This window comes from Nipponia nippon, unplaced genomic scaffold (assembly GCF_047370975.1).
Source record: "Nipponia nippon isolate SJK-2023a ecotype South Korea unplaced genomic scaffold, ASM4737097v1 scaffold_5, whole genome shotgun sequence".
NCBI classification, from domain to species: Eukaryota; Metazoa; Chordata; class Aves; order Pelecaniformes; family Threskiornithidae; genus Nipponia; species Nipponia nippon.
The window spans coordinates 7,504,823-7,526,675 of NW_028262369.1; the positions used below are offsets into that span (position 1 = coordinate 7,504,823).

Sequence of the window (21,853 nt, forward strand, 5' to 3'; positions counted from 1 at the left end):
TCCCAAACAGATCAGCTTTTACAGGAGGCTATTTTAGGTGTTGATTCTGTAACAGTGAAGTTATTGGACAAATGAAGAGCATGGCATATGCTGTAGCTTGGAGCAATTCGCATTCCTCAGGTGCTAAAAGCTTTAAATACTTCCTTTGGGCATGAAATAGATCTTCCGTCAAAGAAGCCAGCATTCCTGACAGTGCCTGTCCCACAGACTCCCACAGGAGAAAGTCTGCAGAGCTGAACTAGTCTGACCCCAGGAAATCCTTCCCACATCTCTCATTCTTGCTTAGTTTCTCCTTTAATTTTCAGAATTTGCTGAAAGGCCAGTTTGATGTTTGGTTATCTTCCTTTTCATGCACTTTCTTGGTCTTCCTTTCTTATATTAATACCACATTAAAGCTGGGATGTGAACCATGCAAGTCAGGAAGTCCAAGATGCTCTTTCAGAGACACTCAGTCAACACTGTTAATGATTTTTAAAAACTTCTTTTGTTGTCTTTGCTAATAACACAAACGGCTGATTTCGGACTGGAGCTAAACACATTCATGCAGCCAGCAAGTAATATCTCTCCAGGGAATCCTAACTCTTGTGAGCTTATCTTTGTCCATATTGACTAAGAAATCACATAGAAATCTCCAATTAAAGTATGAATAACTTTAAGACGTATGCATGTTTCCCTCCCTTTTTTGCACCACTACAGCAGCAAGACTATCATGCTTCACAACAATGATTTAAGGGCTTTCCAGTGCATTCTTGGTGTTGCTTTGGGTTCCAAGGTACATTAGCCCTTTCTTCATGGTCAGAAAGAATGAATATTGTGTAACAGACTGAATTTGCTCCATTCATGGTTGGTTTGTCGATTTTTTTACATTTTCTTATTAAACAGGAATAGTAAAATTTGGAAATTCTGGGTTGAATACAGGGTTTACAGGAATGGCAAAGCTTTTTATCCAGCTTCCTCACATTTGAGCTCATCACTGGACTGTTAGTCCCCATTTCTGCCTCCACAAGGCCACTCTTAGCCACTCATACACCTGGCTGCACCTCCAAAGCTGTTGATGTCTCCTAAAATTTTAGTCAGTAATTTATCCTTCTTCCTTGCAAATTTATGAATGGGGTAGACACTAAGTGCTCCTTCCCTGCATGGCTGGCTCCTCGCTGGTGCTGTACTAGCTAGTGCTAGCCTGAAATCCATACTTTATTATACAAATGGGAATAAATCCATTTTGATCTATCAGACTTTCCCTGATACCCTTTCTGCAACTACTTGTTTATGAATCAATGGCCCGAACTGCATGTCTCCAGAAAGTTGTGAGGAAAATCGTATTTTGAACCCATTTTGACCATATGATTCATCTGGTTAAAAGCTGAAGCCAAGAATTTTTTCTGTAGGCCAGATACTTGTTATTTGGGGAACTGAGGGAGTAAGTAACGCAGCTTTCTATAAAGCCAGCTTGTGACCATTTGTATTCATCGGAATGTATATTCACCCCTTTATTATTAGTATTATTAATATGAAACAGCAAGGAGTGTGAGCGTGGATGCCGAAAACCAGGGAGAGTTCAAAGACGGCCTATGGAGGATCTGGGGTCCAGAAAACAAGAGCTACGATGAGAGATCAAGCGAGCTCAGAGAAAAGGCTGCAAATCAATTTGATTGTGGACCATCGCCATCTACAGAGTGAGCTGTCAGGTAAAAGAGGGCTCTTTAGTCCCCACAGCCGCAGCGCGGCTCTGCCGGCACTTCTCCGTCCCCAGGCCCGCCTCCCCTCACGCCGCGCCGGGCACGCCCCACAGGAGAGCTCCCGGCTTCCGCCGGGCCTCCGGGCAGGGCCTGTCCGCGCCCCCCCGCGGCGGTTACAGGCCGCGGCCCGGCCGAGGCGGGAAAGCGGCCGGCGGCGGAGCGGTGAGGCTCCGGCAGGTGCGTGTGCGGCGGGGCCGGGGCGGGCCGGGCTGCCTTGGGGCTGGCGCTGGGCTCGGCCCGGCCTAGCTCCATCTGCTAACGGCGGGCTCCGAGGCCTGGACCCGGCGGCGGCCCCGGCACCGCCCGCCGCGCTCGGCGAGGCCGACCGGGCCCGACCGGGGCCCGGCCGGCCTCGCCGAGCGCGGCGGGCGGTGCCGGGGCCGCCCCGGGGGAGCTGCGAGGCTGCTGCCTTTCCTGGCTGCAGGCCCGGCCCAGCGCTGCTGCTCCGAGGCCTGACTCCCTTTAAAAACACGAGCATGCTAGTTACTCTACTGTGTAAAATTGATGTACTTGTAGACTCTGTTTAGTGCCACATTAACCGTTTTTGCATAGAAAGATTTCACCGACAGATTTCACGCATGCTTCCCGTGTGCCTAGTAGAAAAAGCCGTGAGGGGTCTTGCACTGCCTTCATGGCTATCAGTGCTGTTCATTGCCATGTAACAGGCCTGTGTGTGTAAATGACCCTTTCTAATACTAGAAAAACTATTTTATGTATGTTGTGGATCAAAGATATTGCAAAGACTATGTAATAAACATTGAGGGAAAGGTAACATCCCCATTTTCTGAACACAGTTCAGACCGGGGGAAAGAGGTATATGATCAGCTGGTTAAATGGGGTGTACAAATGCACTTTGAATAAGGTTGCACTGTGATTTCCTAGCTCCCATCTCACTTTTGTTCTGCAGAGAGCATCCTCTGGCATTTTTGTGCATAACTAAGTAAACAGATTATGGAATCAGTAATAGATGCTATAGAGATCTTGGGAGAAGAGTGATTTCACAGTTAAATGCTGGAAGAGCAGCTGCTGTACAGATGTGTCACAAAAATGGTATGGTTTGGACCCTATAAGGAGGAGAAATACCCAGTCTATGGAAATGTGCCGCAAACCAGTTTTGAAAAATGGAGGCTTTTCTAAATAAGATTGCCACGTTAGAAACCAGGCTACTGTGGCGTGAGCAGGAGTGCCTTTGCACTCCGCTGGTTCAAATCTGTGTCTGACTCAGATTTTCGCAGCCTCTACAGTCAGCAGTGATTTGCTGGTTTCCTGGAAGCATCTTTTTATAGAAGAGACTTTTGCTTTTGTTCCTCTGTTATATCATCACAAGTGTTTTGTCTCGCTTGCCATTAGCAAGCTATTGTCACATACAGCATGTTATCCAAAGCTGTGCGGGAAATTGTCCTTTCTCCTCAGATCCTTCTTTGTTTATATAGGGCCTGAAGGCTTTGTTCTAGTGTTTTGAAAACGTTCACCATGATAGTGGTGGACATTACATCAGCTATTTCTCTTCACCTGCATTTACACGCTTACTGTCTGCAGACCATCATCTGTTAAGGCTTTGATCCAGCGTTCAGTTTTCTTACTATAACTGTTTAACAGTGTCTGGTAACACAATGCAAAGTGCACACGAATAGTGTCTCTGTAACAAGGATATACTGCACAGATTAATCCTGAATCGCTAAATGTAAGACAAGCCTTTCCTCTGGCTGAAAACAGAAGAAAGGGACGTTCTCGCTGAAGAGAGAGACTCATAGCATGTGCATTGAATCAGTCCCAATTTAATCACCTTGAGCAGCACCTTAGCTGTTACTGAGCCTGTCTCATGACTGATTACAAAGTGTGGCTGTGATTCTCTCCACATGGTTTTGTTGGAGAGCTCAGATTCTTTGTGCAAAGCGTGAATACTAAGGCCTTCTTTTGAGTATCTTGGCCTGAAATCTGGAGGAAATAATCTCTCTTTCTTTCTCTTTAAGTCAAAGACTTCTCATAAGGACTTCACACAGTCCTGCTTTGTAAAACTGGATGTGGAGCAGGTCCTTTCTCTGAGCCTGAGTCTAGGCCTGACTTCTCAGGAGGAGGTGTGAGAAGCCTCTGCTTCCATGTTCATGCAGGGAGCAGCTCCAGGATCCTTTTGCAGGTAAATCTTTGTGGTTTTGCTGCTTATGCTTTTCTTCCTAGTCTTTAAGTTATGGTACTTCAATGGGAACTCTTAAGTGGAACTCTCTTTGTGGATATTGTTCAGATGTTTGAGCATTTGAGTCATAAGTTTTCCTTTTTGTCAGTGCATTAATGAAGGCTTTGGTGAAACATCTTTGGTCATTGAGTCAAACCTTCAAGCCTAAACTAAATTGTTTCTCACACAGTATTAAGATTAAGGAAGGAATGTATTTTCTAGGGTCGTTTTATAAGATGGGTACCTAAGACTTAAGTGTAACTAGTTCTGTATCCTGCTATATCACTCTTTCAATGTGCTTTACAAATCAGGAGTGTTCTCACTGCTGTCATATAGGTGGGGAAAAAAATAAGACTTCTAGCTCTTGGATGATAAGCACAATATACCCAATGTACATTTGCTACAAATAATGTAGATATAAAGAAGAAACCTGAACCGCAGATGATTTTGAATCCTTATGTCCATTTCCTGATCAGTGTTTGTGGCCTCTCGAAATGCTGCCTGGCTTAACTAAATACTGGCTTGGTTAACTCAAATCTCAGAAGGCTGAGCTAGCTAACATCCATTATCAGTATTGTATTTAACTTGTTTGTTTTCATTTAATATGCAAGTTTGGCACTCAGTTAAAAATAGCAGCTAGAATGTTGGGTGGGTGGGGGGAACAAAAAAAAACAAAATGGTTTAAGAGGGTCAACCAAAATGAAGCATGATTTCACTAAACGAAGCTAATTTCGGCTTTTTGGGGTTTTCATGACTTTTCATTACTCTCCCTCTTTTTTATCTTCCTTGTTCTTTACAGAAGGATGAATAAGTTTTCATTCCAAAAAGCTCAAAATGTCCAGTAGGCAGTAGGAGCGAGGACTGGAATTGCAGGGACGTCTTGCAGGAAATGACATCCCCAGCATTCAGTAAGGTCAATAAAACCCATTCATTTTGCCATACTTTTGAGGTATTAGGATAGCACATAGTGTCAAAGTCTGTCTGTGGAGAGATTGACTTAATATTGATAATTATAGTATATTAGCTCCTGCCTGCACTCTTCTTTCAAGAAGGTTTTTTTTTGCCTGCTTCTCATGCTATTGTCCAGGAAGCTATACATTATCAATTTACTTCTGGTTACTAATAGGTTAGACTAGATAGGAAACGTGGATGGAAATCCTTCTTGCTGAGAACTCATTGAAGGAGCTTAAAATGAAGTGTCTGTGTGAGAGGTTATTGAACAAATAGGCAACAGGCAGGAACAAGCTGCCGAACCAGGTGGAGCCCCAGGGGACAGTGCTGCTAAGGATGGTCTCTCCCTTCTCACTGAAAGCCAATACCTGTGAACTGGAGAGCAGCAAATGTGTCACTACTTTTTAAAGAGCGTTCTAGGGGAAATCTGTGGGCTGCTGACCAGGAAGTTTGACCACTGCCAACTGAATTAGTAGAAAATATAGCAATGTAGAATTATTGGACACCTGCATAAATATTATATAGTGAGGAAGAGCCAATGTGGCTTTTGTTGTGGAAAGTCATGCCTTGAAAAAAAATGTTGAATTCTGTGAAGGTCTAAATAAGCACATTGAGAGGTCTGTCTTACAGTTTGTACTCAGCTTTCAGGAAGCTTTTAAACAGGAGCCCTCACCTGACCAACCCCTGACACAGTAAGGGAGTTCCCTGTTATAAATAAACAGTTGGTGCAAAGATAGGAAAGAGGATGTGAGTAAACGGCAGCCCTCGTGGTGGCTGGAGGTCATCATTGGAGTGCTGCAGGGATGTTTTGTCAATGACCTGGAAAAACAATGTTTCCAGCTGGCTTTACCGTATTTGAGGCGGTAAAGAAGAGGGCTGATGGTGATGAATTGCAAGTATAAACTGATTCATGTGGGTGGGGAGGAGTCCTAATTTCACACGCAAAATGAGTGAGTTTTTGGAGCCGTAATGACTAATTCTGTGAAGCTTTCTTTATCAGTAAAGTTTCAGTTTGGATAGTTTTACACAGGCTCAGGGAAGACGGTGTAAGCTCACAGTTACTAAGTGCACAGAAACTGTGCCTAGTTCAGAAGGTTCCGGTCTCGAGACATGGAGGATGTGTGGAGAAGCACTCTGTGCTTATTCTGTTCTTCCCTAGGTTCCTGCTTTTGACCTGTGCTGGAGAGCAGGATACAGGGAGACATGTCCTTTGGTCTGGCCCAGTATTGACAGTTCAAATATTCCCACATGAAATCCGTACAACTGGGCATTTGTATGAGGAATTGTCTCTCCAGAAGTGGCAATGTGTTCTTATGTATGCTTCATCGTGCTATCAGAAAGATATATATACAGGAGGAGAACTTTGCAGCTGCAGTTATCTGGACCTGTGAGCCAAAAGTATGTGGATATTACTAGTGGGATTTTTTTTTACCTCCTTTCAGTGAAAGCTCGTTAGATACATGAGGAAATAGCTGCAAATGCAGTCTTATTAGAAGGATTAAAGAAGCCTGCGTAGACTCACTTGTGCCTCGACTAGAGGGTGTATCTGCCACTGAGCTGTATTTTACACCTATTTTCAGTGTCTTTCTGGTTCTGACCTGCAGGGTCCCTAAACACTTGCCTGAGACTAGCGCAGCAGCCCTGAACACTTCAGGTACTTGTGCAGACTTACTCAGCTCTTGATCTTCCTTTTCTGACTTCCATACTTTTTTTTGTGTGTGTGTACACACACGTGTTTAACAACTTGTAGCTAGTTTGATTACAACAGGATTAGTGAAAAGTGATTAAACCCACAACTGATTCTTATTTGAGGCACAGAAGTAGAATTTGTTTATTATACAAGCATGAAAATCTAGATAGAAATGAAGAGTTGCAGAATTTGCCTGTAGACTTACATGTGAAGAGATGGTGTCTCTTAATTCCCATATACATAGGGCTTGGGTATTTGATATGTACTGTCTTCTACAGCGTGCTTTTTCATAGGCAAGAAGGGATTTGTATATAGAAGCAACATCCTTTACAGAAAGCGTAGATAGGCTTTGAGGCATGGAGTTTTATGTTTCATATCTTGGTATGAACAAGCAGTGAGACAAAAGGTAGATTGGGGTTTTTCTGGATTTCTGAGGTGGTATTGCGGTCCCCTCATTCTCGATTTTTGCTTTTAAAGCAATCGCATTTTTATATGTGACCTATTTCTCTTGACTATAAGGCAGTATCCTACTGCTGTTTCTAATGAGAGTTGAAAGGGCTGAGATCTGTGTAGGATCAGCCCATAGCAATGAAATTACAAGTGTCCTAAGGCTGCCGGTATAACATTTACATGAGAGCACTTGCAGCTTTTAAGAATTACTTAATTGGAAAGGCAATAGGTGCCCGGCAACTCAGATCCTGTTTCTGATGTCGCATTCCATAAAAGCACAAATTACCAAATGAGTTAATGCTCCACTCAAATTGGCCATGTTTTCAGCATGTCTTTATGTATGGCTGATGAACTGGAAGTTCCAGTTAATACTGTCAGCAAAGTCTGGAGGTACTGTCTTCAGCGTGATGCATTCCGTTGACCAAGTCTTTTAGAGGGTCAGTCTGATATGGGGAAGTGTTCCTCCTCCGTCCCTTCCTTCCTGCAACCGTTTTTCCTATTTGCACCCTTTCTCCTAGACAGGACTCTCATTTCTGAAGGCCGCCAGGTAATTTTGTCTGAGGCAGACTGGTGACTTCTGACAAAATTTTTAAGAATTCCCAGCAGGTGAAAGCCGCAGTTCAGAGCAGAATACCTGGCATGGAGCTGGCCATTCTATGGCAAGTCTCCGATATCACTGAATTATTGCGATACAGAATTAGATGTTTAGGAAAAAGCATAAAAACACCCCACCTCCCTGCAAGTCATGCCACTGTGATTTTTTTTTTTTTCCCCCTGCCTATTTTTATATGTTTGTGTCTGGATTCTTCGGAAGTGAAATGTAATGCTGCTGGGGAACTGGCACTGGTGATCCACAGCGTAGCAAAGCTCAATTCATTTCGGTGTAGTTCAAGGATTGCTGGTGGAACTTTCTTTGTGAGAAACATCAGAGCAAGATAAAGATTGTTTTTGATGGTGAAGGTTTTGGTAGTGATTTTTAAAAGCTGATGATCTGGTGAAAAATGAGTGTCAACAGCTACTTAATTATGTATATACTTCCCTTGCAGGCTCAGCTGTATCTAGGATTCTTTCTCCATTTCTAATTATGTATGATGAACCTTTGCTTTGTTCCCTTATATCTACATGTGGTTGAATTTCAGAACTGATGAGATGTCTTCTAAAACCTGGTGTCTTTGCGTTCTCTTACAAGAGTCCTTTTTTTGAGGCTGAGACTTCCCAAATTTAGTGCCAATGGGGGAATTTAAAAAAATTTGGTTTCAGCTTTTTGTGTATCAGTATAGGAAAAGTGCGTTCTCAACTGTTTTCATAGCCTTTTGTATAAAAAAGGCTAAAGAGCATCTCCAATAATGCCCCAGCTGGGAGATGGTCATCTGCTAGACCAACAGAAAACTGCAAATTGTTCTTGTGTTTGAGCTAATGGTGCATTGTTGGTATCATGATCCCCAGCTCCAAAATCTCTTAGCCTATTTCAAAGTGCTTTATACAGTAAATAAATAAGTTTGTTTGTGTTCGACAGGTGTAAGGACTGCGGCACAGAAAAAGAAGCATTAACTTTTCGAAGCTCGCATACTAAATTGGTGACAAACCTAGAAGAACAATCTCAGGTTACGTAGTTGCCTCGAATACATACTGTTGACTGGAACAGACTGCTCTTCATCTTTCTGGTGGGTTGAATTTAAAGCTTATTTTGTGGAGGCTCTAACACAAACATTTCTACAGCATGATAATCAAGTTTGTTGCTGTGACTGTAAATAGGGCATCTGCCAACCCAAATGTTCTGTGTCCTGTGGAGTTTTAGATTCTGATCTGGTTACATTACTGTTTAAAAAGATTGATACATTACTTCTGTGGACTTTCTGAGTCAGCACAATTTTTGAGGGTGTTGCTTCCTATTTTTTTCTGTCTGCTTAACAGATTATGTTAGTTCTAGGTAAAAAAAATATATAGTACTGGTTCATCTTTGTTTTCAATTTCCGAGTTTCCTAACCTAACAGTTAGCAAGCTTATTTTTGCTGCAAAGTGGAGCAGAGTTGCTTTTTATGTGCAGTCCTTAGAAAACTGCAGTTTGAGTATTCATCTTTTATTTGCATATTAGTACAGCCCAATATTTGCCTAGCCTGATGTAGACACAGCTAAATCTGTCATCTGCTTCTGTAGTTTGGCTAGGTTGTCCAATTAGTTATAGCTTTCAGATTCGTTGTTGTGGAGAGATGTGTAAAAATAAGAGTTTGTGGAAATGAGTTACTTCTAAATAAGCTTTATATTCCTAATTGTGTTTGTATCAATTTTATAGAACTATGCCAAAAAAAAGAAAGCTGTTGGCTCAATTAAGCGCTCTCCAAAGCAACTCCAGCTTCCCTTCTTTTGATGCCTTGGAGAACCGAAACGTTACGCCTGATGGGGATTCTTCTCCAAAAAGCAGCAAATATTTTGCGATAGAGAAAAGAAATTCTTCCCGGCTAGAAGCAGATTTTTTCAACCAGCCCTGTATTAGTTTGGCCAAGTCCTTTCTGGGACAGGTAAGACATGAACACTGAGATTACTGTACTGGAGCCTGTGCTAGCTAATAACTTTGTGTAAAAGGATGAATTTTTTTTTTTTTTGCCATTTGACTCCAGGGCTTTGCTATTTTGGGAATACAGCTCTCATTCCTTCTCTTGTTAAGTTCAGTGGAATTTAAAGACTAGTAGCCAAATCTATTTTGGATGAAGTCAGAGGAGTAATTTTTCAGGTTTAGTTTACTGTCACATTTCAGAATTAGTTTTTTGTGGAGTTTTCTCCCTTTTTTTCTGGTTTACTGAAATGTACTTTGCTGTTTGTGGTTTGAAGGTTGTTTCAGGCCCATTATTTTCCATTCAGGTATTCCTTTTATTTGTTTTTGGCTCTTGCTTAGCCCAGTGGACAGTAATGCTTTGCAGTCAGCAACACCTCCTTCTCTGCCTCCATTTTACTACCTTGTGAAGCTAATAGCATGGCAGGCCCTTGGCCTTTCTTCACCAGTATCCACTGTCATAGTGTACTCAACTATTTCATTCTTACCTGCAATTCAGCAGGCTGCTTGGTAGTTTTTTTTTTATGCTGCCCTGTATGCTTTGAATGTCGTATCTCATACTCCCTGCTTTTGTTTTTGCTGTTCTGAATAACTCGATATTGTCAGTACACATGGTGAGCTCTCTAATGATCACCTTTCTGAGGTTATTAACACAAATATGCAAGGCAGCACAGGCCCTACTGTGGAGACATTTAGGACTCCACAGTCCCACAGTTAAAGTCTCTTCACTCTGAAAACTGCTCTTCCTTCCTTTTTGTTCCTGAGTTTTCAAGCCGTTACTTGTTCATTAAAGGACCTTCTCCCTTATCCCATTGCAGAAACTTTGAGGAATCTTTGGACCTTGTTGAAAGCTTTTGGAAATCAGAGTGGGGGAGATTAAATGTGTCTCTTCTGCTGAGTGAGTCCTTCAAAAAACTCTCCCGCTGTTTCCATGGGACGGAATTCCTTCAGTGTTTTCCCTATAAAAACTGCCGTTGTGGGACCTCCTAAATTCAATTGCAAAATGTGTTTTTAGTTTCACTGCTATAGTCTTATCTTCTGTGAGTCTTTTTTTATACCTTTACAGTCTGTAGGGTGAACAGACTCTCTGGGTTCTCATTGGTTTAGATAACTTTAGGAATTTGTTCCACAAACTGTTGGTTTTGGCCTGTCTTGCTGTGTCTAGCTTTTTTTTTTTATTTTCTAAGGATATTGTCTTGCTTGTAATTGACGCCTTTGCTCTGCTTTTTAACCCTGCGGGGTTTTTTTGTCTGTCTGAACCTCTCTCTGATACGTCATGTGTGTTTGCTGTCTTTATAGACATCCTGCTAGAGGCTTGCCTTTCCAGCTTTAACCTTTGGCTGCCTCTTTTAAGTTCTTCCTAACAAGCTTCCTCACTTTATGTAGTTTCCCCTTTTTGCTCATAAGCAGAACTTGGATAGATTACTTTTGGACCTTAACACTTGTGGAAGGACACTGAACTTCATACTTCATGTTCATGATACAAAGTTGTTTTTCAGGGATAAGTCTTTGGAAAAGACTTTGCATTTTGTTCTGGATCAGTTTGAGAGTTTAGTCTTTTCTTGTGAGATCCTTGATTACTCACTCTGCAAAGCATTTGATGGTGTCTAAAAAAACATAGCCTGTGTCCTGTCCTACTGTGATACTTACTTGGTCTATGTGAGGATACCTGAAGTCTCCCAGTGCTGATGCATTTTTGTCTTAATGACTCCAACATCCTTATGCATTCAGTTACCCTGGGCAGGTGATATTTTAGTCCTAATTCTACACTTTTCCTGTTTAGGCCTAGAATTACAAGCCAAGCAATTTCTATGTTAATTTTAGATTTTTCTTTAAAGTATAACCCTAGTCTCCCATGACCCAGTCTAGTCTCTCATTTTCTTAGAATTATAACTGTAAAGGTAATTTAGTGTTTCATTCATTATCTTCGTTCTACCAAATTTTGGAGGTGCCTGATATATTAATATTGCTTACCTTAAATGTGATGCTTGAGTTCTTAGAAACAAAAAAGCACCCCAGAACATACACACAATAAACGGCCTCTCAAAATGAACTGTCACAGCACCAAGATACATCCTCAGTGAGAAATAAAAACCTCTATAAAATAGTTTACTGTGAGGTATTGTGAATGATCACCATTTTTAAACTGTTTAACTGTGAATATTTAACTGTGAATATCTGAAAAGTCAGGGAAATGCCTGCATGCTTTTAAAATCATAACCTAACCATTGCATTTCATCATATTGAAAGAGAAATGTGGCCACATGGGTGTGCCTTCAGGGTGTTTACAGGCAGTTGCTAAACACCAGAGCTTTTCTGAAGTCACTGCATTTTTCCTAAAAATAATAAACTGATTGTTTTCAACAATTTGAGAAGTGCTGTAGGGAAACCTTGATCTGCCGGAGTTGCAACGTTTGAAACTGACTTCTGGAGCATCCATACTGGATCAGGTCAATAACTGCATTAGCAATCCAGCACAAACATCTGTTAGGAATTAAGCTTTGTTTCTTGAAGGTCATTTTTGAATGGCTGGTTTTCAAATATGGAAGCACTGAATATAGTATAATTAAACTGATGGCTGTTGCCTAAATGAGACTATACTGCAGTATTTCTTAAACACACATTAAGGAAAATAAGAGATTTAGAAACCAGGTCAAACCACAAAAAACTCTGTATGAAATTTTGTGATTGTTTTATTTTTAAAGATTATCTTTTCACTGTCATGTGTTTTGTTTGTTTGTTGTTTTTTTTTTCCTCCGCATCTGCTTTGTTTTATTTAAGGAGGCACCAGAAGCAGGGAACACACTGTAATAACAAAGATCTGGTGTTGTCTGCTTGAAGCCAATTCCCAGCTCTGCTGCGCTGCCCCTGTCTGTGGTGCAGAAAATAACAGAAATAGAATTGATACTCACTCTGGTCATGATTATCTCTGTGGTTAGGGACTAGGACTTGTTTGAAACATCTCTGTGGAGAGAGACTATCTAGTCATAGTAGTTATTTAATTGTTCCACCATCATATTTCTTCTGATGTAAAGAATATACATTCATGATGCTTCAGGGTTGATGCTGGTGGTGTTTTTTGCCTTAAACCTGGTGGACTGGAGTAGAGAATACAGAAAATAACCACAAAAGCAACTCCATGGGCTTTACTGTATATAGGATCATAAATTGGTTCTTTATGATACTGCCACATCTAATCACTCCAGGCATTTTGTGGGGTGAATGACAGGTAGGAACTTCTTGTACTGGGCTGTGGCCTGGACAGTAGCAGCTGAAAAAGTTCACATTAGCTTGCAGACTAGATTGCTAGGTGGAGAGGAGAGTATGTAGTACCATAGACTCATAGAATGCTTTGGGGTGGAAGGGACCTTTAAAGGTCATCTAGTCCATCCCCCCTGTAATGGGCAGGGACATCTACAACCAGATCAGGTTGCTCAGAGCCCCATCCAGCCTGGCCTTGAACGTTTCCAAGGATGAGGCATCTACCACCTCTCTGGGCAACCCCTTCCAGTGTTTCACCACCCTCATTGTGAAAAATTTTTTCCTTGTGTTCCGTCTAAACCTACCCTCCTTTAGTTTAAAACCATTACCCCTTGTCCTGTTGCAGCAGGCCTTGCTAAAAAGACTATCCCCATCTTTCTTGTGGGCCCCCTTTAAGTATTGAAAGGCTGCAACAAGGTCACCCCACAGCCTTCTCTTCTCCAGGATGAACAGCCCCAGCTCTCTCAGCCTTTCCTCATAGCAGAGGTGTTTCATCCCTCTGATCATTTCTGTGGCCTCCTCTGGACCTGCTCCAACAGGTCCATGTCCTTCCTGTGCTGAGGACCCCAGAGCTGGACACAGTGCTCCAGGTGGGGTCTCACCAGAGCAGAGTAGAGGGGCATCAAGTCCTTTTTTCTGACTTCTTTGTTTCCACAGCTCTTGCGCTCTGGTTATTTTGTACAGAGGGTTGCTAACTGATGCGCTCTGACCTCTCTTTCAGATTTTAGTTCGCAAACTTCCTGATGGCAGAGAACTCTGGGGGAGGATTGTTGAAACAGAAGCTTATCTGGGTGGGGAAGATGAAGCTTCCCACTCGAAAGGTGGGAAGCAAACTCAACGAAACGCGGCAATGTTCATGAAACCAGGAACTCTCTACGTATATCAGATCTACGGGATTTATTTCTGCGTGAATGTTTCCAGCCAAGGTAAGTTGAGGCTGAAAGAGTTTTAACGCCTGTAGCACAGGGCTGGTATTTCAAGCTATGTTTGCTGTGTTGCAGTCACTTGTGAGCTCCATATGAGCTCTGTGAAGTCAATGACTTGCTGTCACAATCTTTCCTTGGGACCTGAGTTTTGCCATTGTGAACAGTATGTAACTGTGGACAGACAGCTTATTAACTTTCAACATTACAAGCAGGGCCCACCTCCAGCTGCACAGTCACCAGCCTGGTGGGGTTTTGGTCCCAGCTGTGAGCTGTATGAGCTGTTCAGGCACAGAAATAAAGACTAAGGACTGGAGGAAAATCTTGATAGGATAAGCTCCTTGATAGGAGTTTTGATGACCTGGGCTGCTGCCTCATTCATGTGAGTCAGCGAACTTTGTTCCTCAAAAGTGGTGAAGTAGAAGTAAATTTGCAGTCTAATGACAGCCTAAACCTTGGTGTCTGTTGCCATGACAAGGAACTCTTCTGTCTCCTGCCTTTATCTTCAGAAGCTGTAAATGTTGGGGAAAACAAAAAGGTCTGAGATGTCCTAAGCTTAAGCAAGGAGCCACTGCAGGAGCATTTTAGCTGCTTTGCTGTATCTTAAAACCAAAAAAAACCCCACCCAATCATAAAAACCAGACTGTTAGAGAATCTTCAGTCTTTTATTATTCTCAAGATAATATAATCAACCCCTAATCAAATGATTCTGGAATTTACTGAGACTCTCCTTCCACAGCTCCTCTTAACATGTAAGTGTTACTTAGAAAACTTGGGGTTTTTCTTTCCTGTAAGAATGCCAGTGTTTGCCTCGCAATAAAGCTATTGGTTAATTAGACACCTTGAAATGGCAGCAGGTATTTCTTAGAGAAATACTCATTTTGTCAGAAAAAAATCTCAAAAATGATTTATTTTCTTTTTCACCATTTCAAAGGTGTAGCTCAAAAAAACCCCACTACTTGTATATTCCTAAGTGGAAAGCAAATGTTGTAACAGTGACCATTAATCCTCAGGTTTTGGCCTTTGGACAGGAGCCAAGCAGAAAAACAGTGCCAGGTTACACTGTGGGGGAAGAGCCTGTCTGTCTAAATGGAGGTCTGGAGCCTGGTGGATGAACACATGTGAATTTCATTACGTTGTCTCTGCCAAATCTGTTTAGATAATAAAAGCAGAATGGTTCTTTATTTGGGATGGGATTCTTAGTGTTCGAAATATTAGGAATAATAATTTTTATTAAAAAAAAGATGCTTAGCCTTTGAATTCTAGAAGGATTTCTTTGAGATTTATACTTTGGGAAATTTTCCCTTATATATCTCTGTTTAGTTTTGTAGCGAATCAGTTAGAGCTCACTGTTGTGATGGATTTAGTTGGATTTTTTGTTACAAACTTATTGTCCATTAGCCTGTCATACACGCAGCTACGCTGTCACTACCAGCTTTGTCAGGAATGCACTGAAATACATAGCGTGGCTGTGCATGTTGTGTATCACAGATGCATCTACATAAGTAGGCTTTACTCCTTCAGTATATTTGCCCATGTGCAGATGTGTTGAAAGAAAGAATTTGAGGACGAATCATACCTGAGATGCTTTCCCCATCTTAACATAGATGGAGAAGCCTGTCCTGTTGTTTAGTCTGAGGGAAGGATTGAGGAAGTCGTCTTTTGTGGTGGCACTTGTGCACCTGGGTAGAAGGCAAAAGCATTTCATTTTCTGGATATAGGACAGATCTTGGAAACTTTGTTTTGAATCTGGCTATGGCTGTGCATAAAACACAAGGAAACACTGGCAAAAAAAAAAAAAAAGTCTGTTGTGGCATAGCTTGGTCCCTCTTAGTAGCACAGACCACGCTCTGCTTATAGCATGAACTTCTGATGTAATCAGTTTCATCATCTTTGTGCAGGGAATTTGATGCAAAATATCCAAGTACTTCAGGGTCTCTCTGGGAATGCTGCAAAAACCTGAGCGACTGACCAGGAGACTATAAAAGGAATGTGAAGGTGCTTCTGAAGGTGTCACTTGGAAAGACTGAACACAAATTACTGAGAGAACCCTAAGTGCTTTTCCTTTTCAAAGGACACATCTCCAGTGATGTCCCAGAGCTGCATCACTCTTTTCTTGGATTTTGGCTGTGCAAAGCTGCAGAGCACCAGGAGTTAAACGGTGGAGAGAACATGGGGTGATTACATCTATTCCCATAGATCATCTTGTGCCTCCTGTGATCTCCCAGGATTTTTCATATCCTCTCCTCAGCTGCCTACAAACTGAAGGTTTCTCATCTACTTAGTTGTTCCTTCCCTAGGCTCTTGCTCCAAAGCTAGTCCATAACTTTGATCATCCTGGTTGCCTGTCCCTGAATCTCTTCTAGTTTTGTTTTATCTTTCTATAGATGGAGGGGAGGAGCAGAACAAGCCTAGACATGCACGCAGATTTCAGGACAGCAGAGCAACCTGCTTTATATGAGTAGCTGGGGTTTACATCTGGAATACTGCATGGCACTGCTGCAGCAAATTGGAGCAGTGGGGAAAGGTCTTTGGGGGTTCCCTGGTGTTTTCAAACACACACAAATTGACCCCATCTTAAGCCATCTTAATTTTGACCTGGATGCATGTTAGCAAAGTTCATACTGAATGACATGAGAGTTAGGGGAAAACCTGAGGCTGATTTCAGGAGAAATCAGTTCTAGAGATTTTCCAAATGACTCTTGAAAGATGTTTCTGTTTAGCCATCGGGTGGCTTGCATCAAAATACTCATGCAATCATACACTGATTTTTAACAAAGCATTTATTTCTGGAGACTGTTGGAACAAGCACATAGACTTAACTGAGATCTAGTGTGGTTTTAGGTGGTTTATTAAAGTTAGCACAAACTAATAATCACAAACGAATTCTTTGCTGGCTTAGATTAAACTATCTAGTTCTGTAGTGTAGTAGGCAAGTTCTTGTGCTGCTTAAATTACAGGATCCTTGTGGGAGGAAGGCAAGCGGTTCAGAGAACCAGTATATCCTCTGAAGTACTGGCAGTGACTGCTGTCCTGCTGCTTCTCAGACTCCTGAACTGAGTGCCTGTAGAGCTGATTTGGAGCCGCTAGCTTAATGAAAGCAGCCCTCCTCGTACTGGAGAGAGATCAGAGTGCTGCCCTGTCCCTGTGTTGCCTGTGTTTTGCTACCTTCTTGGCACAGACGCTGCACAGGGCTGTCCCAGACACACACACTGTTGGGACCAGGCAAGCAGCATGAATTGGACTGTTGCAGCATTAAAACGTAGTTTACCACTGACTTGAATCATGCTGGGGCCGCCTTGGTCCTTAATCAGCTCAGGATCTGAGGCCGATACAAGGTGTGCAAAGCTTTATATGCAGCTCCCACTTGCTCCCTTCTGCTTAGCTTGTCAAGAATGGGGTATTTGGCTCATGAGACTCTGGCTCTTCAGAGCTCTCTTGTTTTGACACGTAACCTTGTAGCATCATCTGTTTTAATACCAGGTGGAATAAACTTTCTCTTCCGTTTTCTGTATTTCGCTTATGCTAAACATCAGCCTCGGCGCTGTCATGCGGGGCTAGGAAAAGGTGCGTCACCAGCAGAGCTGTGCTGGGAGAGGTGCTTGGTGGAGCAGCTACAAAGGCATAGACTTTACCTTGAGAGCCACTACCACTGTAGTGTCCTCAGCAGTATGTCCCCAGCCCTGCCTGATGCTGCCAACAGACATCAGAAGCACTTCAGCTTTAGCCTGTTGTTTTGCCACTTTGCTGGGGCAAGAAGTTGTGGCTGTTAGTGCGTTCAGTCGACTTCGACTGTATCGTGGTGTTCATAAAACCATAATGAGTTGAAAGGTGGGCTCAAATATTTTTTGTCACTGAGGAAGGAGAAATCTTTGTGCACATCACAGAGATAAAGCTGCATCGTGTGGGATTTTACTGTGAGAGGTCTTCCCGTCACTGGGTCAAATACTGCTGCTGCCTGAAGCCATGGCGGTCTTTCAGTGTGCATGAATCTTACAGTACATCCCGAGCAGCAAAATAATCTTAGTACAAAGAGCTTTCCCTAGGGTTAAGAAGGATGTTGGGCTTCCCGCACTTCAAGAAGCGGGTAAATGCCAGTCACGCTTCTCTCTGACTTTGCTGTGATTTGTTTCTCTGCAATTTGCCAAGGTGTGCATTTTGCTGCCAGATCTGAAAGAACAGCTTGTAAAATCAAGATCCTAGTGATGCTCTACCCAGAGCCAGGGTCACACTGCGTGGACTTCCCTCTTTCGGATCCTAGCCTAGGACTTTGAAGGAAGTGTTGCGGGAGCAGTGAGTCAGACGGGTGGAGAGAGAAAAATTTTCTTCTCTCCAGTGGCCAAGCGCTGTTTCCAAGAATGAGAGCTGGAGCCATTCCAGGGAAGGAGCAGCAAGCCGCACAGTGGGGGTGTGGGACTTCCCTATTGTTTTTTGATTTCTAGCTGCTCAGGGAAAGAATTGGCCCCTGCGTTGTTGTTAGATCCCAGCTTTTAGCTTTGAATGCTACTCATTACATGGAGTGACTCTTCAGCATGGGAGGTAGATATTCAGCATCTCTGGACTGGCACTGCTGCTGGTGGCGTGTCAGTGGCCCTGTCCATGTCGGGCAGATGCTGAAGCCAGATAACCCATGAGAGCGAGCTGCTGTGGGCTGCAGAGAGGGAGGAAGGCAGGCTGGCAGGTAGGAGATGAGCCAGAAGGATTCAGCTACTCTTTGGTAGTTAAAATAAAACTTCTGATGTGCAAGTATGCTCAGGAGGACCCGAACATCAGCCCAGGGGTGTGGGGACAGAGAAGGCAGCAGCTCATCATGGCATCCCTGCACTTATCCTGCCTGCTGTCTCCTCCTCTTCCCAAAGCTCTTCTGGTGTTGCTGTCACATTCAGGGGCTGCTGGCTCGGAGCAGAGTGCGGGGTCTGTGCTACACACAGCTAGAAAGAGTGTGAAAAGTTTCTGGTGGAAATGCACGAAGAGCAGCCAGAGCCAGAAATGCCAGGTGCCCCCTGCCATGGCTCTGCGGGTGCTCCAGGAGCACCTACGGTTTCTCTAAATGCTTGTCTCTCTTCACATGGACTCCCAAGGACTCGGTTCAATCCAAGTCTAACCACGGTTTCTACTTGCATTTGTGATGGATGAAGGCAAGTAGTGTAATTAGTGATTTCTCAGAATCCCACAGTTGTTCCTGGCGAGTGAGGCAGCGTCCAGATGTGAAGGATGTTTCTTTGTGCATGGATGAAAAGCAGAATTGGGACATGGAGCATGTTCTTAAAAATCTAAAATGACCTTTGAGCTCTAAATCACTGTAGTACAGGGAAGCAGCTTTTGGCTGCCAGATTAGCATCAATCCCCTTCCTTAGAGAAGGGAGTGCCTGGGAACAGATTGCTGACAGCTGTTGGAAATAAGTCTGTTGACTACACCGTGCTGTGCTGAGGGCAGCAGGAGCTCTGAGCAGGTTCAGGGCAAGAGGCACACCTCACAAGCCAGAAATCAGGTCCTCAGCTGATCGGCTCAGTTGGGAACCCCGGAGGGTAATTTAGTGTGGGATTTGTACAAAATATGAGAGGGATTCTATTTTTGGAAATTGCAGGTCCTTAGGGATCTGTCAGTGCCTACAAAAAAAGCCTTTGCCAGGCGGGAGCATGGCTCCAGATGTTTGAGGCTGGAGAGGGAGAGGGGATTCTTGCAGAGCAGCATCACCGAGCACGCAGATGCTGGCGGGGAGGAATGCCGTGGGCGGCCCCAGCACAAGGGGTGCTGTGTGGGGCAGCACACAGACCGCTTTACCAGGCTCTCTCCTCGCCCACTCAAGGTCACAAAAAGACCTTCCTTGCTGTCCAGTGGAAAATACCAAGGCTCTCTTTATGTCCCACTTAGGCTGGAGGTCCTCGTCCCAGGGGAATGTCTGTGCTCAGAGCTGCATCTTTGCTTCACTGTCACCAAAATCGGGCAGGGCAGCTGATCACAACAGCTGTGGCGAGCTGGAGTTTCCTAAAGCTCCTGGCAGGGTGGCAAATCCCATTTGAGAAGAGAATCTGTCGGTTTTCTTCACTTCTTGTCGTAGAAAGGTCTTCTCTGCCAAAGCGATGCTCCCAGGGCCGTGCATCCTGCAGCCAGATACGGTCCTGCCCCGGGTCCCCGTCTTGCGAGAGCTTCCCTGGCAGAAGGGTTTGGATCGCTCTCCGCTGTAGCTGTGCAGTTACCCAACGCGGTGGTCATCCCACCTGCTGTTACCCCTCCAAGTGGGTGTCTGAACTGGTAACACCTGCAGCCAGGGCTCCCTCAGCAGCTGCTCCCCGTGCCTGCAGCTCCCTCCCAGGTTTCTCTTTGTCCAGCCTAATTCTGCAGGCTGCTCTTTCTGCTGGCAGCATCCGCACTCATTCCTCCTCTCCTTTGTTAGCTGGAGTTCTTGTAATCAGAGTTTATTATAAATCCACTGGGTTTGGGAGCAGCTTTGGATAGCTATGCCAAAACTGAACCGTATGCGTATTTATTCCTGAACGCTGTGCTGACATAAGAAAAACCTCTTGCCCTCTGGCAAGCCTTGGAGCAGCAGCTAGACTTGGTAACATCAAGAAGCAGGCTGGGGGAAGAGCAGCTCAGCACTGATGAATAAAGGACACAGAGCTGTGGGACGCTGGACAGTCAGAAGAGGGAAGGGAGTGCGCTGACCACGGGTTAGCGACTGACTCCAAAGCCTGGCGCTTGAAGCGAAGCGGCTGGAGAGAAGGACAGACCCTGTGTTTGGGCGCTGCAGGCAATTCCCTGCTCCATCAGGCCGAGCTGAGCCACAGGCTCGGAGCTGAAGCGCTCCTGCTGGCGGTGGGGCTGGAAGCCGAGATGTTGTCGATGACCAACCCTGTACTAACATGTGGTTCTTGTTCTGCGCAGGGGAAGGGGCTGCAGTATTGCTTCGCTCTTTGGAACCTCTTCAGGGTTTAGATGCGATGAGAGAGCTGCGCAGTGCTTCAAGGAAAGGACCCACAAAGCTGCTGAAGGACTGGCAGCTGTGCAATGGGCCCTCCAAGCTCTGCCAAGCATTGGGGATCGATAAGGCTTTCGACCAAAGGGACCTGACTCAGGATGCAGCCATCTGGATGGTACCTGGACATGACCTACCGGGGGAGCAGGACGTGGTAGTCACAACAAGGATTGGCATTGGCAACAGGGGAGAGTGGGCACAGAAACCTCTCAGGTTTTATTTACGAGGAAACAAATTTGTGAGCGTTGTAGACAAGAAAACAGAGAGAGAAATGGCAGCAATGGGACACTTCTCTTGCAGCTGACGAGTCCTGCAAGGGTGCCACCGACCAGGACTTGAGCTGTGCTCTGTATGATAGCCTCAGGCTACGTCATGGCAGCAGCTAGGGCAGACATAGTGGCCTGGAGGTTTTTAACAATAAATGTACTTTATCACAACGAATGGGGCAAGGTGGAATTTTATTTGTGGGGCAGACTGGCGTGGGTCTCCCAGCCAGAACTGAGGTTGGGTTTGGAGATTGGAGGCCGCTTTCTCCCTTGCCAATAGATCCAGGCTTAATTAAGTGGATGAGTGGTGAAGGTTCACAGCTCTGAGCTGCTGTGCTGCTCCCAGCACTGCTGGCCCCCAGCAGAGGCCATCGTTTGGTGGCTGTAGGGCAACAGTCAAAAGACTGGATGGCAGCAGGGCCGACTCAAAGGACGAGAGCTGGGAGAAGAGGAGGTAAAGGAGGGATTTTACTGTTGTCTACAGCTACCTAGTGGGAGGGTACAGAGAAGACAGAGCCAGGCCTTTGTCAGACAGGATGAGAAGCAATGGGCACAAGCTGGAAAACAGGAAATTCTCATTAGCTGTATGGAAAAAAATTTCCCCATGAGGGTGGTCAAACACTGGAACAGGGGCCCAAGCTGTGGGACATTCAGACCTCTGCTGGACAAGCTCCTGAGTGACCTGATCCAACACATTCTCTTTGAGCAAAGGTTTGGACAAAAGACCTCCGGAGACCCCTTCCAACCTTTACCAGTCTATAACACCCAGCTTAGAGAACCAGAATGGTTTTTGTGTTTTCCCAGCTGCTTTTGAGACCAGTTCAAAACTTCCCACTGTGTGAACCCCAACAGAGAGAAAGCACCGATGC

The 21,853-nt window shown here is 44.2% G+C and overlaps 1 protein-coding gene across 4 annotated transcripts; it reads left to right on the forward strand.

Annotated features, from left to right (window-relative positions):
- Positions 1–1,758: 1,758 nt before the first annotated feature.
- MPG (N-methylpurine DNA glycosylase) lies at positions 1,759–21,030 on the forward strand. Of its 4 annotated transcripts, XM_087732185.1 has the most exons (8): positions 1,759–1,916; positions 3,713–3,876; positions 4,712–4,825; positions 6,468–6,517; positions 8,520–8,667; positions 9,297–9,522; positions 13,537–13,741; positions 20,628–21,030. In XM_087732185.1, the coding sequence occupies exons 6-8, from the start codon at positions 9,301–9,303 to the stop codon at positions 21,020–21,022; spliced, it is 822 nt and encodes a 273-aa protein (XP_087588311.1). In that variant the 5' UTR covers positions 1,759–1,916; positions 3,713–3,876; positions 4,712–4,825; positions 6,468–6,517; positions 8,520–8,667; positions 9,297–9,300; the 3' UTR covers positions 21,023–21,030. The 4 variants fall into 4 exon arrangements, with proteins under 4 accessions (XP_087588311.1, XP_087588310.1, XP_087588312.1 ...); XM_087732184.1 differs by lacking the exon at positions 6,468–6,517; XM_087732186.1 differs by lacking the exon at positions 6,468–6,517 and having other exon boundaries at positions 4,712–4,820.
- Positions 21,031–21,853: the final 823 nt, after the last annotated feature.

Coding starts and splice junctions, on each gene's coding strand:
- MPG (XM_087732185.1), top strand. CDS start 9,301: ATGCCAAAAAAAAGAAAGCTGTTGGCTCAATTAAGCGCTCTCCAAAGC. Junction 9,523..13,536: donor CCAAGTCCTTTCTGGGACAG/GTAAGACATGAA, acceptor CCTCTCTTTCAG/ATTTTAGTTCGCAAACTTCC. Junction 13,742..20,627: donor CGTGAATGTTTCCAGCCAAG/GTAAGTTGAGGC, acceptor TGTTCTGCGCAG/GGGAAGGGGCTGCAGTATTG.